The 17033-nt window shown below is 37.1% G+C and overlaps 1 protein-coding gene across 5 annotated transcripts in view; it reads right to left on the bottom strand.

The window, feature by feature from the left end:
• Positions 1–17033, bottom strand: part of LOC306988275 (CD276 antigen homolog) — a 169308-nt gene that overhangs the window by 2647 nt on the left and 149628 nt on the right. For 4 of the 5 annotated variants that reach the window (XM_079593089.1, XM_079593088.1, XM_079593090.1 and 1 more), the window contains 6 exons: positions 8487–8527; positions 8042–8362; positions 1120–7927; positions 704–1036; positions 430–561; positions 78–157 (listed from right to left, as the gene is read on the bottom strand). In XM_079593089.1, coding sequence (XP_079449215.1) covers positions 78–157; positions 430–561; positions 704–1036; positions 1120–1144 — 570 coding nt within the window. In that variant the 5' untranslated portion in view covers positions 1145–7927; positions 8042–8362; positions 8487–8527. Of the gene's footprint in view, positions 1–77; positions 158–429; positions 562–703; positions 1037–1119; positions 7928–8041; positions 8363–8486; positions 8528–15584; positions 15828–17033 lie in introns of those variants that run through there. The other variant, XM_079593087.1, reaches the window with a different exon arrangement.

Genomic DNA, 17033 nt, shown 5'->3' with positions numbered 1-17033 from the left:
CGTTTTACTGTACTGTTATTTAATATCACATATTCATTCAAATAATCAATCTACAACACTGTTTGAGTTATTCTTACCTGAGCTGCAGTGGCACTTGGAGGTTTCTCTGAACTATTTTTAGATCTTCTAGTTGCATGAAGGCAGTTCTTCACCACACCTGAAGAAAACAACAGTGGATAAACATCCCCGTATCACCTTTTGACAGTTTAAACGAACAAAATAAAAACTATTGAGACGGATGTAAGACTGGATATTGTTGCATTTGTGTAGATCTTGATTTTGTCTACTTGTAGTTAGTTCAATCCCCTTAATTTATATAGCGCTATTAATAATAATACAGATTGTTTCAAAGCAGCTTTACAGTGATAATAGGACATTAATGGAACATAGATTCAATAAGACTTTTACTGTAGTAAAACAAGTACTAACCTATTAATGCAATGGTCAGAAGCACATTCAGCAGGACAGATATGATGATGGTCATTCTCCATATCTGGTGTTGTGGAGCGTCATCTGTCTGATTCCTGTGGACGGAGTCTGTGATATTCTTATGGACAAAGTCTGTAAAAGGTTTGTAGTTCAATCTTTATTCAGTTTTAGTCTTTAACAGAACAATAAATCTATGATATGTTCTTTAAACAGTATATTCAATATGGAATCCATAATGTGGTTTATGAAGACATGAAATGATAAAATAACTTACCGCTGATGTAGATTTTGGTGCCGTTGCTGAATTTTAGTGGTTCACTAGTTTTCACACAATAATAAACTCCTAATTCATCAATGGTGATATTATTGATGAACAGACGACTGTTAGTTTTCACTGAGTATTTGTGTTTAGAGATGCTGTTTTCATATTTACATACTTCATATTTGCTATCATAAGTGCGTAAGATCCACACTGGAGGATCCGGTAATTTCTGTTTGTACCAGTAAATCTCCTTTATATCAAGATCACAGGTTATAATCACATCAGATCCTAAAGTTACTGGTGTGTTTGTTAGACTCTCTGTGGCTTGATACAACATGAACAGATCTATGAGAGAAAGAAAAACACATTTATTGAGATATAAAATCAAAAGAAAACTGACTCAATCAAATGTGACATGAGAAACTCACAGATCTGCAGCTGTATGATCTTCATGATCTGATCCAGAAGAATAATATCTGCTATACTGCGATCATTCAAACATCTCGTACTGAGAGCGGAAACACAAACCTCGACCACACAGACAAGAGGAAGTCAGAGATGAACTCATGATTGCAGCATTTATTTATTTATTTTATTTATTTATTATTTCCTTTTTCCAATTAATTTGACATCATGTGAAGCAGGCTGAATTATATCAAAATCCCCTTTGTACAAATATAAAACACAAAAGCAAAAACAAAAAAAAAACATTTAAACTTCAAAACAAACAGCCACACAAAAATGGCAAACAGAAAACTGTTTTAGTTACGCATGTTATGATTTGTAAAACACCACCAACTAATGTTGGAATGGTTTAAAAGACTTTGCACTTAAATATATCATTTAGTCAAAATCACAATATCACTAACCACAAATTCAACATGGGGTTGAAAAATCTGTGCATTTGCAGTTTGATGATTCCACCAGCAGGTGCTATTGAAGTGCTAAATGTCCTAAATGCAATAAAGAATAAAACGCTGTGCCTTAGTTACAATTACAGTTACTACTAACTAACACGAGAGGCCCTAGCAATTTAACAGAACTGGAATGTTTTTGAAAAGAAGAGTCAGATGTGCTCAAGCTGATAGACTCCTATCAAACAATTCAATTCACTGCAAATTTATTTGTATAGCGCTTTTCACAATAGCGTCCAAAATTAAAATTTACTGTCATCTGTTATGTATCAAGTTATGATACATAACAGTGCACATATACAAAATCACAGTTAGCAAAAAAAATATTAATTTAATCAATGTAATAATTTAAGGCAGAAACAATGAGCTCATTGAAGTAATGAATACTTGTTTGTTAACAGATTTGAGTGCTGTAATAAAATCAAATGGTGCATCAACAAGTATTAGTTCAGGAATGCGCAGTCTGAGAACACTTATGCATTTATTATTTAAAAAAACAACAATGCAAACAATTAGATAACTACAAAATAAGTAAATCACAAATAAAAAACACTGCTGCTCTTTAACCGAGATGGTCCTCACTGCAGAACACGAAATCCAGGGGGAGGAGTTGGATCCAGACCTTACATATACCTAAACCTACCAATCTCCACCCCCTGATCCCTAAACCCACCCCTAACCCTAACCCATCTCCACCCCCAGATCTCTTTTTGTGTTTCTTAGAGGTTGAATTCATTTTAAAATCTGCCACACTTTTGCCAAACCATCCTATACTTCTGAATAGAATGTCTACTTCATAAATTGTATGAAAATTAAAAAAATAATGGTTCAGATCACTCAAACAACATATGGAAATGGAGTCGCCTTTATATGGGCAGTAATGTCAACTAGTGGAAAAGTGTGGTACTGCGCCCAAACAAAATCTCACTGAAAGCTTATTTTTTGAGATATCAACCTAAAATATGAAACACGACTTGTTCAGATTTTTGGCTTTGATTTTTTTTTTTGCATTTTTAGAGTCCTCCAGGTTTTGAAAAAATATATTTTATATAAAATATGAATAATTAAAATTTTAACATTGTACATTTTCATAAACTCACTTAAACGTCTATAACTTTATTTCTGTTAAACTTCCTTAATTTATTTAACTTCTACAAAAAATCTGCCAAATGTCTTCTTTAAAACAAGACCAATCTACATCTATATTCCAAAGCATTCTTGAATTACAACCATTTAAGTTCGGAATGTGTATTTTCATGTCTATTAAAAAAAGGGGGTGCCGCTTAAGGAGTTAAGTTCAGTTTATATTTTACAATAACATTAGCATTTAGGAAAATGTGTCAGAACAGCAAGTGGATGTTTTTTTTTATTTATCTATCTCTGTGACAAATTGCTTATATCCCTATATTGTAAGTCGTATTGCACATGTAAAAAAAAAAACAGAGTGCTACTTATTACAGAAACAAAACAAGCAAACCAAACAATGTAATAGTGAACATGAAGTTGCAAGAAGCGGTTAAGGGCCCAAGCAACGTGAAGAAGTTGATATGACACTCTCGTAGTGGGGATTTGATGTTAATGTCAATACAGCAAGGCAAGTTTGGTGAAAATATCTCGTTGTTTACAGAGTTATAGCCATTTATATTAATGTGCACAAATTTGGGAGCATTTTTTTTCAGCACATAGAATCAAAATGTTTATGTTTCATATGTCAAAAGAGTCCAGAGTGTTAGCATTGTGATCCACTGGTCCAAACATTAGTATAACAAATATAATGACCAAACAAGCAATTCCTTCTGCAGTGGTAAATAGAACAGATGCTAATTGAGAATAGTAGTGTCAACAGCAAACACACCTGGGGCCCGTTCTTCGTACGTCGCTTATTACATTCGAGATAAAATGACACATCCAAGATGATATCATCGTGCTAATGATCCGGCTAATTGGGTTCTTCAAACACACCTGTTGTTTATGATTAGTATAGCTGTATTGAGTCATCTGAGATAAATGTGCGTCCATGCGCTGGTTTAAAAGGGGATATGTATCGATAGTAGAAACATTGATCAGCAACGCTGCTATTGGCTGCTCACCACGGCCAAAGAGTGCGCACAGTTTTTCTCTGCAGCAGAGCAAGAGCTACACTTGTTAGTTACAATATATATTTTTGTATTTTAATAATTACTTTGTTAATTTTTAATGTCAGAGCCACCGTCCAATAGTACATGGGAACAAGTAAAAGTGAAGTACAAGCATATTCTACAAAATAGTAATCTTTAGGTACTTATACTGTTCCTAGTCTCTTTAAAACCCTCAGACGGTCCTCGGTCGTTTTTGACCGAAATATTTTCTGTTTTGAATTTTTAAAAATCACAGCTTCGTCGGAATGTTATGAAACTTGGTGACTTATGGCATTATGTATGTGAACACAAAAAAATTTTTAGGTCATGATCCGAGCATGCTAAGTGGTCGTGAAAAAAATAGTCACACTTGTGGTCTTCGGTCAAAAATGACCGACCCATAGGAAACGAATGGGAAATTTACAAAAATTAAAAAATTCTCTGATTTTGTGTGTGTACAATCTACAAATCGGCCTCGATCCTAAAAAAAAGTACACCGCAGCTGCGGGGGGAAACTCTACAACATCAAGAGTGCAAAACAGACACACCCACCCACACACACACACACATACAAACACACTTTTATACACATACACACCAATAAATTCAGATTACAAAAAATATGTTTTGAATTTTTAAAAATCACAGCTTCATCGGATTGTTACGAAACTGTGCGACTTTTATGGCATGATGTATGTGAACACACAACATGTATGTGGTCTTTGGTCAAAAATGACACCCATAGGAAATGAATGGGAAATTGACAAAAACACAAAAATGCACCAAATTTTCTTTCGCAATTTTTTTTTTTTTTTTTTTAAGTACACAGCAGTAAAGGGGTGACACTCTAAAACATCAAGAGAGAAAAGAGAAAAACATTTTTTTTTAAATTAATACAATTGTTTTTATACTCTTTTTAAATTTTTTTTAAAATATATATATTTATATTTATATTAAACATCATTATATCACTAAGCCATGATGACACTTTAGGTGGATTGTGTGATTTCCACTCCAGGATAATTATTCTAGGCTTTCTGACACAATGTTTAGGTTTGACTAATCATAATGCACAAAACTAACACTTTAAGTCACTATTTCTAAAAAAAATATATATATAAAATTTGATAATAAATAGTTTTTGAGATTGTTTAAATATATATTCAAATCCACCAAAAAAAAGAAAAGAAAGTAAATGTGTCCATAAACAGCTGGGGAAGTCACATGCCTCTCCATAGAGAGCGGTTTATGCCATCTAGTGGTTACAACATGGTTCTACGCTTTCTCTCCATACTCTCACCAGATGGCGCTAATCTGCTTAAACCATTTTTTTTTTGAAGGCCTAGGCTCTATATTAAACTAAAATACTGCATAAAAAAAATAAAAATAAAAAAAAATATATATATATTTTTGTATTCTTTTCATTGGCAAAAATAGACCATAGATATTGCATAAATATTAATAAATTCAATAAAATTATCTCAAAATACAAAATTAAAAAGAAAAAAATATTATAGAACAAAAATAAATTGCATTGGTTTTACGGGGATGCAGGAAATTGAATTTTTAGGTGTCCGGTCACTTCTGACCGGGAAGGCCCAGGAGGTGACTCCGAAACGAAGACCGTCAGAGGGTTAAAAAAAACACTACTAAATTATGTGTTTGTCTGTTTATAACAGCGACCAAGAAAAAGGCTGAGCAAAAAAACCAAAAAACAAAAACAGGTGGTGTTCCTACACACATTCTGGTTGAATGTGAACGGACCCCTTGTGAAGGGCATCCCCGGGTTTAGCTCTTCCTTAGACCCGCAGCAGCAACACATTTAAATGTCCTTACTAAACTGTCAAATAATTTGTTGCTGCATTAAATTAAGTAGACATATAATCCAAATGGCTGGTACAGTCGTTTAAACTGTTAAATCTTGAGTAGTGATGAATTGCTTTGACTTGTACTTATAAACTTATGTCAATGAAAAAATATTTTGCCATGAGTTATTGATCACATTTTTGTGTGTATATGTGATCAGATATAGTAGCCTACTGTATGTGTAATATATTGCAAAATATATTTACTCATGTAGCATAAACACACATATATATAGAGAAATATATAGTGTAATGTAATTTTTATAGTTTTAGATTAGTTACATTATCAATGTTTCATATTGTCAAGTAGTTAACAAAAGCACAGGCACACCTGCATGTACTAAAGTATTAGCCAAGAGATATCACTGTTCTGAGGAGTGCTCAGCCATTACTTTTATATATAGTAATTATAGTCTTAATTGTGTTCGGCCAATTATCAACCAAACCACAGGCTCTACTCTTCTGCACAATGACCCCAAAAACTCAGAAACACCAGAAAACATTTTAATTTCCAAAAATAATATAACATTAAACACTAAAAGATCTCCCGCCATATATTAATATTGAGCAAAACACATTAAATAACTCCTAATTTTAACATTTGCTCTCCTTTAACAGTCGTTGTAACTCATAGTGTGAACATACATTCACATTTATCTGGGAACCTGCATGTGCAATATATGTAGGTTACACAAAAAAGGATAACACGTTTTGAATATCACAATGCAATTTTTGTATTAGTTTATACATATTTTATGTGTATTAATATATAGCCATACATGGTCAATGCATATATTGCAGTATATTGAAAAATATAAGCACTAGTTTCCCATTTATGGAAATGGATTATGTAATATATTGCATTATTTTGCAGTCCATTTCCATATATTTTTGTTTCGTAAGGGACTTGCAAAGAATCTCAGGGCAATGCACAGTTTGTGCTATTGTTAAAGCCAAATGTCACAAGAAAATGTTATCTCTTGAAAAAAAGTACACTATCGCGCTGCGCTAAAGGACTTCCCGTATCATATAAAGCCGCAATCTAATCTTGTTTACATGAAGTTAGCCTGCTCCCGAGCAGGTTTAAGCTTACAGACCTGTTGATATGACAGCAAGTCCAGGATGAGCTTCGAAGAACCAAACAATCCAAGATTAGGGCTGTCACTTTTGTGAAAAAATCCTTTTCGATTTTCGAGACATAAGTGTTCATTGAATCGATTGTAAAATCGATTTTCCATGTCTAAAGACGTTTCCATTTTCAACGCCAAATATAGGCCAATCCACGGACAACTAACCGGCATTAGGACGAACGTAAAGAGGGCGCTTGAGACGCACAATATTTCTGATGATTTATTGGCATGAAATTTCGTGTACAATTACAAACAGGAGTGTAACGTTCTCGAAAAGCCGAGTGGACTGCCATAACATCAATGAAAAACATTACTGCAGGCTTTAGCATGGCTGTTTTCACGATTAGAAATGTCAAACAAATTTCACCTACGTAGCCTGTAGCCCGAGTCTGTAAGCTATCTGTAGCCTTTGCTTGAAAATTTCTAAATACTGGCGACACCTTATGCAGAAGTAGGCTATAATTTGCTGTCGTGTGTTTATCAGAACCTGCAGTTGCTGTGTGATGCGCGTTCGCTGCGGGCGTATCGTGACGAGCTGGACGCGCTCTGAGAGAAAGCGCCTTTCAGACAGGGCACGGCATTCGCGGCGCTATGAGACGACCCATTCATTTTAATGGCTTGCGAGACATTCTGTTTTGTGAAAGCAGCTCTTTTGTTTTTACCTCCAAAACACACCAACAATTGGTCAGATCTATGCCATTGGACTGTGCGGTTCAATGCCTGAGCCATTCAATAGGCTACAGATAGCACGAGACGTTTTGTTGCTGGGTCGACCAAGCGGTGCGCACGCGCGGTCAAAGTTCAATCGCGCAAATCGCGTTGTATCTGAAGCGGCCAGCGCCGCGCATTCTGCGTCCTGAAAGCCGTTAAAATCGATTCCCTATTTTCATTTTCGAAACTTCTGTTGGTTGGTCCGATCGATTGTGCAATCGATTTTCGAACAAAAAGTGACAGCCCTATCCAAGATCATGCCAAATCGCCAACAATCAAATCCAGCTAACTGAGTTAGCGACCTACGAAGAACGGGCCCCAGGTCACTGTCACTAATTGTTATCAAATGTAACAGGCACTCAAAGCAAAACTCAGATAAAGTGCAGAGTAAGTCCCAGTAGAGCAGTTAGGAAAGTCATAATCTTCTGTGATTGTGTTTCCATGGACGAGTTTTTTTGTTTCTGAGCTGGTCGTTTCGGAGCTGGTTCTGCAGGCTTTTCTGTAAGAAAAACAAAATAAATGTAGAGAGAAGCAGTTCTGTAAAATTCATTAGAGTTGAATAGAGATAAAATGGAAATTTAAAACTAATTTACAAAACAATGATTCCATGTACCTTTAACAAAGAGCTGTATCTTCTTTTCCTCATTTGTTTCGGGAATAAAACAAGTGTAGTTTCCTGCATGAATTAACTCCACATTCTTCAGCGCAATTGAATAGTTTCCATTTACATAACCTGAAGAGAAACTTTCCGTTCGATTCTGGAATATTGTGTCCTGGTCTTCTAGTGAGAGTTGGCCATTTATAATATTTAACACTTTCCTGCTTACATTGTGTCGCCAAAATACATAACTTTGTTCATTCTCATAAAGGCATGGCAAGGTGACGGAGTCTCCAACAACACACTCAAAGTTGTTTGCAGAGTCCTGCAGAGACACTAAAAAAAATAAAAAAAGATTTACATAATTTACGTTAGGAAGCAAACAACAATAAAAACTGCACCAAACATAAAATACATAAATAGATACCAAATATCTTAACTGAGGTCTGTGAATACTAACCTTTGACTGTCAGATGTAGAAGTAATACAATGAAGCAGCATCTGCACAAATGAGAGAAAGCAAAGTTAATATTTGATAAACAAAGGCTGGTTGCACCATCTATGATTCGTGCATATACATTACTATTATGCTTTTTCAAATATTCTCTTTTATGCAGTGTGTAATATAGTTGTTTGTGAATGTGAATGTAAAGTTGTAAAGTCGAAAGTGCACAATAAATAGAGTTATTATCTCCCAAAAGAAATAGTTCGACTCTAAACCACCAATACGAGTCGTTTGTGTTTCGAATCCCACTGAGTGACGGTTCTACGTCACTAGAAGAACATTTGCATAATGCCCGTCTATGTTGTATGTTGTACATTGTCCGCGAATAACTTGACCAGCCATTAAATGTCATTTTACTGACAATTGCTTCTCAAAATCTCAGTTCAACGCAGGTTCAACTTGCTCTTGACAGATGGGTAAGTACCCAGTTTATTTGGAATAAGTATCACAACCTGTAAGTCGTCTTTGCGATGGAGATTCGGGTTGAATAACTAGTTCTTCCAATGTTTCATCATTGGACTCGCACTAGGATTGATATGGTAAAATCGACGTCTTTACAGTGTATACATTGCTGAGCTGTAGGAAGCCTCGAGACGGAGCTCAAGTTTAGTTATGGGCGTTTTTGTTTCCGACACGCGCTGTACACTTTAGACCAATCACAACAGACTGAGCTGTCTGGCCAATCAGAGCAGAATAGGCTCTCGGAAAGGAGGGATTTTGAGAATCATTGAAAAAAATGTGGTGATGTGCAATGTATGTTATGAGAAAATGAAACCTTTTTTTTTACCTTTGATGCATGTAAACCTGTTGTAGGAGACTACAAAAGCATAATGGGGCACTTTAACTAAGAATATTACTCCTCAAGACAAGACTTCTGTTTCAGACAAACATTTAATTAACCGTTTCCATCCAAAGTTGCGAATTTAACATTCCAATTTGGCGCATATTGAATAAAACATTTGCGAATAAGTCACCATTTTCATTCCAGAAGTTCAAGAGAACAAAATCCTCTCACTTTATGGGAAATTGGTGCAAAATATCTGTAATAAAAATGGAAGTTTCTGCAATTAGGGAAGCCACTGTGGCTTTTTTTCCTACATCTTAAATTTAAGACAAAACGCAATAAACACTGTCACTGTCATGTTATCTTGTGTTCGGAAGAATTTATCAGTTGAAAGGGAGGGAGGTCATTACACACCCAACCATTTTAATGATAGACTTTGGCTCAGGTTTTGTAGAATGATCAAACCAACATTTGAGATGTTGTGCAAATTAAATTGATCCACTGGTTAGTCCAGTTAAAATATTAGATCCTCTGTTGAGGCGAATCAGTTTGTTTCGAAATGAAGGATTTATTCAGTAAATTCTTTTTCGTTGTAGTTTGTCTTAATGGATAACAAAAACAAAAAAAAAGAAGATCTGCTTCAATTGAACACACAAGTTTTGTTTTAATGTGCATTTTTAGATTTGATGTGAAATATCCCAAAATGGAAACACAGCTAATGACAATCGTGTCCTGTCGAGTTCATGATTTCAAAGCCATACATTATACTTGTAGTAAAGATAATATTACACACACTCATGCACGCACCAACCATTTTCAGCCTGGGGGGTTTACTGGCCAAGACTAGGGATGTTAACCGATGACCGTTTGACCGATGGTTGACCGTATCAACGTTAACCGATCAAAGTTGTTGGTAGTCGGTTAAAAAAAAAAAAAGTGATCTCTAAATTAGTCTATTATAGACAGTGGACAAAACGCTACTACAGTTAGCCGTCTCATTCCAAGATCTTTTTGTGTGAAGTGAACAAATCCCTCACACTCAATTCTTTATAACTCGCCCGTTTGTACTTAATAAACCAATAAAAACATGTGGCGCGAGGTCACAGCGTTTGGGTTCGCGCACTCACAAGGTTTGCGGAAAAAAAAAAGCTACAGGCTAACACACTCGAGGTTAGAGCCAGGGCAGACGACAGGAGGAAGCGTGCGAGGAAGAGTAGTGTGTGGGACCATTTCACCAACAAGAATGACACAGATGTAAGTTGCAACTTGTGTGATACAGTGCTTAAATATGAAAATACATTACAAATACATTTCAGTGGTAACAGATAAGGTGATGATGATCATCATCTTTCTTTATTATTGTTAGCACTACCTCAAACTAAAGCGGCGTCTCTTCGGTTAGGAGCTGTCATTTTCTTAAATGAGCCGCGGCAATGTTTCAAATGAGCTTCTAACGCTAGACAAGCGCCTTTATTTTCAACGCGATCACCTTGTACCCGAACCATTTCGAAACCAAGGAGCCATTTGTCCGCGATTACATACAAGCTCCTCGGCGCCGCGTTTGCGGGACTCATGTTTCGCGCTGTTGGGGATTTTAAAAAAGTGACGTGAGTGGAAGGGCAGCGCCGGGGTGTGTGTGTGTGGGTGTGTGAGCAGGAGGCAGAGCGGCAGAGAAGATGCGACAGAGTTGCGAAATTGCAGGCGCGGCTCGAAATGGCTGTTATTTCAAATAGCGTAGCATATTTTAAACTAATCGGTTAACCGGTTTCAACCGGCTAATGAGGCTCGGTGGTCGGTCAAGAAATTTTTTAGTTTTCGCCATCCCTAGCCAAGACCAGCCCCATCTTGTTTCAATAGTAATACAGATAACAACAAACTTCTGTATCTGTACTAGACATGATACATAGGATGCGGATTTACTTTTTTTCTCTGGGTATGTGTGCGTGAGTGAAGAGAGAGAGAAAAGGGTACATTTTACTTAATTCATAGTACAAGTAAAGGATGCACTGCTTTAAATACAAAAGAAAAGATGTGTGATAATTTACTAATTCATTCATTTACTCAGAATCATTTATTCGCCTCACTCGCCAATAGTTATTGGAAGCCTGATTAATTTCCACGAACAGGTTTGTTTGAACGAACCAGTTCACAAAATGATGATGCGAGTAGAGGTAGTGCTTCGGGGTCTGTAATCCAGTTTTTTGGATGCCAAGTCAAATGGATCTATGTTGTTTATAGTTTTGTTTAATTTGTCCAACTGTTGCTTGGCATTGATATTTAGTTGTACCTGGGTATGGTTCCTTCTCTTTTTCTTATCCCTTCTCCATATTAATCTTTTCCCCTCAAGATTTCAACAATTTATGCGAACAAAACAAAACATAACTAGGTATTGGTATCAATTTCAGTATCTGTCAGCGAGTGATCCTCACAAGAGGGCGCTGCTGTCCCAGCATGCAACAAGGCATGACATCTTCACACTCTCTATATATAGGGTAAGGGAAGTGCTGGACGATTACTCACATACAACACGCCGGGTGATATCAGAGTAAACACATTAGGAAACTTTAGCTGAAAGTTAGGGGAACATTCAGCAAACCTAAAAATAGTGTTCTGTTTCTGTAAAGCAAAATTTCCCAAAAAAGCAAAAAGAGTTGAAAAAATATCAAAGAACAGTCCTATAAGGTGTGGGACTCACTATCAAGCAGCATTTGAAGGTGGGACCTCCTTTTCTGACACATGGTCACAGGAGCACATGGTGTGAGAAGAATGCAAGATGTGTATGCTTTAATAAACTTATTTAAAATTACATGAACTGTAAATAAAAATATGTGTGTATGTATGAAGGTGTAGCTTTTGGCAGGTTTTATGAAGTTTCTTTTATTTAGCATGTTCAGAAATTCAGTTTTTCTTTTTGTTGTCTCAAGGGTACTTTTAAGAGGGATGTCTTGGACAATACCTCACACTAGAGATGTGACGGTGATAATATTCTCCCACCGGTTAATCGACTTGTGACAACACCGGTAATATCGGTTTCATTCTGCGTTCTACATCATTTAAGACTTTATTTGAATAATTTAAGACTGCTCTTATGAGGCCACTCGACAAAACGGACATTTTTGCATAATTTGTGTGTGTTATGGTTTGTTCAAGCCCGAAAGAGAACTCGATACTGACGCGCGTCTTTTCTGTGTGTGTGTGTAATACGCAGAACTTACAGCGTGATCTCTTTAATCTTGTCGCGCTTGAATGGTTTAAAAGCATTCACATTAATAAGATTGTGATCATACAACGCTAGTCAACGGGTGACAGAACTAAATGGATACTGTGTAATTGCGTTCAATATTTTTAACGCTTTCAATTTTTGTTGTTGCGGTGGGCAAGTGATGAAACCGGTGTTGCGACTGAACACCGCGTAACACCGACTATCGTAGCAAGCCTAGCTCACACTGGCAAATAATGTGTGACAAGAAGGGAAGATGCAGGGTTACTGGGGGCACAGGAACACCCAAAGTGATGTGCAAAAAGTGTGACATGCACCTCGGAATTATCAATAAAATGTTCCCAAATGAGCAAAGAAATTATGTGGAATAATTTTTATCATGTGCCAATGTGTGCAGTTGAGGGTTAAAAAATGCATGTTTTTTCTGGGAGCCAAAAACTAAGCGTCTGACATTGATGGTTAGACGGGTTGACTGGCAGATCATTGTGCTACTGCTTTTCTCTCCGATACAGGTAATTAAATTAAATTAAATAAAATGTGGAGGATGTTAGTTGTGACAAGATGATTGACAGGTCAGTTTACGTGACAGGATGCGATAGAGAGCCACCGTTAAAGACGCTATTTTATGACGGGACTTGTCTATTCTTCTGCTACTTAAAAATATGAACTTTTTCTTCAGAACACAGTACATACATTTAGGGCGTAGTATAAGCAGGCGAATTGGGACGCAGCAGTTGAGATTATCATGTATTTTGAAAAGTATAAGAGCTTCAGAGGAAAGAGGAGATTGATATTAGTTTGAGATAACTATTAAACCCAGAATAACAGAGCAGCTTTATTTAAATATTTGTAGAACACAGGTTTAATAGGATTTGAGGGCTATTTTGTTTGTTTGGGGGTTTTTAGCCAGAGGAGCTGAACACACAGCGCCGGCTGTAGCAAAGACTTTCATTGTGCGGGGGAGGATGGGGATGATAGAGTCTGTGGCTGCGTCCGAAACCTGATAGATGCTGCCTTCGGAGGACGCATTCCAAGGTCATGAGGCATCAAGGCCCGAATGAATGCAATGTTAGTTTCACTCCCTGTCTCCTGAGATTCCTTCATCTGATCGATTTTTAAAGGCAGCATAAGAGGAGGAACCTTTTCATAGTTCCTAAAACTATTGGCGGAAGTACCCAGATGTCAGCTTGTTCGCACCGTGGGAACTAGGATTGATTTTAGTTCTAGGAACTCTTTTGGAGGAACTAATTTAGCTCCTACTTCAGAGTCGGGTCTAAACTAGCACTGTAGGAACTATCCATGACGTTAGTGTTCGCGGATTGGCTGAACGCACGTGAAACGTCAGCACCCGCCATTTAAAAAAAGAAGCCATGTAAACACACAGATTATAGCATATAGACCAATTTCGATCCGACACCACAGTTACGTCACGATCAGCCTCTTAACCTTTACGCCTCAGATTTCTGATTGCTTAAAATAAAATAAAATAAAAAATAAGAAATTGTTGATTTGTTAGCCGAATTGATAGATTGACCAATCAAAATGCTGCGCGGTAAAATGCGGCTGTTTTCAAACTTCATTTGATGTCACGTGTTGTGTGTAACCTACGCTGTCATCTTCACGTGAGAGTTCATTAATATGCGGTGACAATGGCAGGTGCGCAAAGTACAATATTACGCTTTTTCAAAAAAGCACAGAAAGATGACGAGAAGAAAAAATTTACCATACATCAGAGTCTAGTTATTACGAGGCAATAGCGAGTGGAGCTGCACCTGAGGCTTCTCAGGACACAGAAACGCATAGGCCTATTTTTTTTATGCTATATATATATATATATATATATATATATATATATATATATATATATATATGCTTTTAAATCTTTCCCTGCTGTTTTTCAAACGTGAATTGGTGGATTCTCTGGACTGAGTAGGATGACATTGACACTTTTTATAATCACCCTTGTAGACTCATGTAAAGGTAATAATCACCAAGCTATGTTGTAGGCTGTTATGTCTGTTCTGGGGGACTCATATATATATACACTGAGAAACATGGCATATATATATATTAGTTGCCCCTTGATTTTAAGATGGGACCCCCCCCAAAATAAAATTCTTGCTACGCCCCTGCTTTGTAAACATTAAGGAGAAAAGAACAACTTTGAGGGGACCACCAAGCGAATCATGATCATGTATTTCTGCTCAGCTAGCAACACTGGATATCCTGCAGGCAATTAGCTTACTTCGCTGTGAATAGAAAAGCCTGGCAATATCACTGCTATTCCTTTAAGTGGCATTCCGCCATGTTTCTCCGTGACACGCCCACAACACGTAAAGATCGGGGTTTAAAGAAAATCCCGAGCTTCCCAATCGTATTTACGACATTGTGGTGTCGTTCATGTGCGTTCAACTCATAAATCTTTACGAGATGACTTGAATGCACCCGACTTGCCCGCACTTTTTTCACTCCTCCCCTCCCTGCAGCCGCCAGAGTCTCGCACAGGATGTCAGGCGAGGCGCATCTCAAACGAGCCTCTCTAGTGGACATTTAACGGACACGCAAAGTGAACCATTCACGTGACTGGAAAGAAAGGTTTCGTTTTTCGCTGACCACGAAACAATGTCTGAAATAACGTTACGCGCTCCGGCACGGATCGCTTCATGAGCTGCGTTCGGATCACTGCATATACACGCTTTGAAGCTTGTGTCTCTAACATCACTAACGTCATTCTATAAACACATTACAATTTATTATTGATACAGATTAGGTCTAGCTGTGTTTTCGGTGAATCTTTTTGTGGGGCTTTGCCCCTCCTGCCCTTCCCGATGAGCCGCGGCTGGTTATTTGACTGTTTAATAATGTAAATATGTTTGAAAACAATCTGTGTTATTAAAAGCGCTAGCCTGAAAAAAAATGACATGGTCATAACTGCCAGCGGCAATCTCACCAATCGGTATAAGGCCGAACTTCGAGCACCTATCAGTTGAGAACTCAAAAGTGCACGTGGTCTCACGTGTTTACTTCTAAACGCACAAACATAGCCTACCTTAGTGTCATGGTTTATGTAGCGGCCGATCACCAACAATCTGCGGTTTGTTTGTGCTGCGTCTTTACGATTCTCCTACTTCCTGTTTTCCCAATGTTTCTTTCTTTATGGATGTGTTCTGGAACTGTTCCACCCACTTCCCTAGCCGAGACCGTTAGCGTGTCGCATTTGTCATTTAGTTTCAGAAGGGTCCTCGCGAGCGCCCTGAACTGAAGATTCCCTTCTTCTTCTTCTTCTTCTTCTGATTAATGGCGGATCATATCTTTACGATATATACCGCCACCTACTGGACTTACCCTACTACACAGGAGTGTGTAAAAAGGACGTTGGTAAATGACACCATAAATCATAAAACAATAACTAAATTCTTCTACTTAAAACAGTATCATTAAGATACATGATGAAACAGAGGCGTAGGTTTGATTTTGAGATTGGTGGGGACATTCCCGGAAGCTGAGGATTCAGGAAATTAATAGTATAACAAATAATGACAAGGAGGCAGTTTGGCTGACTTATTAACTTTACTCCGCTAATAGTGTAATGCAATAATTAATTATGTAATGTTACAGGTAACAAATAATGACAAGGAGGCATTTTAACATACTTATTAACTTTACTCCGCTTATAGTGTAATGCAATAATTAATTCTGTAATGTTACAGGTAACAAATAATGACAAGGAGGCAGTTTGACAGAGACTTAACTTCACTCAACTTTGTGTCTACTGTCTTGTTCCGAATCCTTACTATTTGAAGTAGCCAAACACATGTCTACGTCTGTCATTAATAGAAATGAACTGTTGGCATATTTGTTTTACATCAACTTTGTCCAGTTTGTCCTGGTGGACATGGCACACAGCAATACTGTTAAGTCTCACTTGTGCCATTAGCAGATCATCTGCCTAACAATTTTCTCAATAATAAATCTAACTAACATGTCAACATCATGTCAAAACTTGACCTCACCTGTGACCCTGCCTTTCCACTTGCCTCACTTCCTGAGCAACTACCTAGCAGGACTGTTTCTGTCACCTCAGCTGGCAAAACAACACATTGACGGAATTAACAGGGAGAGAAAACTTAGAAAAAAAATGTTTTACAATTGTTGATGACTCTACACTTGAGCAATTGAGAAAATATTTTAAATGACTTACTTGTATTTGTTTTAAAGTAGCTCCTAATGTCTACCTTTCTTTTTTTTAGCTGCCATCCTGACTCAGCACATAAAAAAAAGCCTAATTGACAAACACATTTGTTTCACTATATTAGTAAGCTCAGGACATTGCAGACTTCCACTTTTTGCATCAAGTTCAAATTAATATTTTACACAACCCTTACAGAAACTTGTGCAAAACACTAGACTTAAATAGAAACATGATTTGTCAGATTTATAAATCTTTTTAAATAGCAAGCACATATAAAATAGTTGTCATGATATTTTAGTGTAAGTG

The sequence above is a fragment of the Phoxinus phoxinus genome, assembly GCF_949152265.1.
Source record: "Phoxinus phoxinus genome assembly, chromosome: 20".
In the NCBI taxonomy this organism is placed as follows: domain Eukaryota; kingdom Metazoa; phylum Chordata; class Actinopteri; order Cypriniformes; family Leuciscidae; genus Phoxinus; species Phoxinus phoxinus.
The sequence above is the reverse complement of the archived record's forward strand: the minus strand, read 5'-3'. Positions and strand labels throughout refer to the sequence as shown.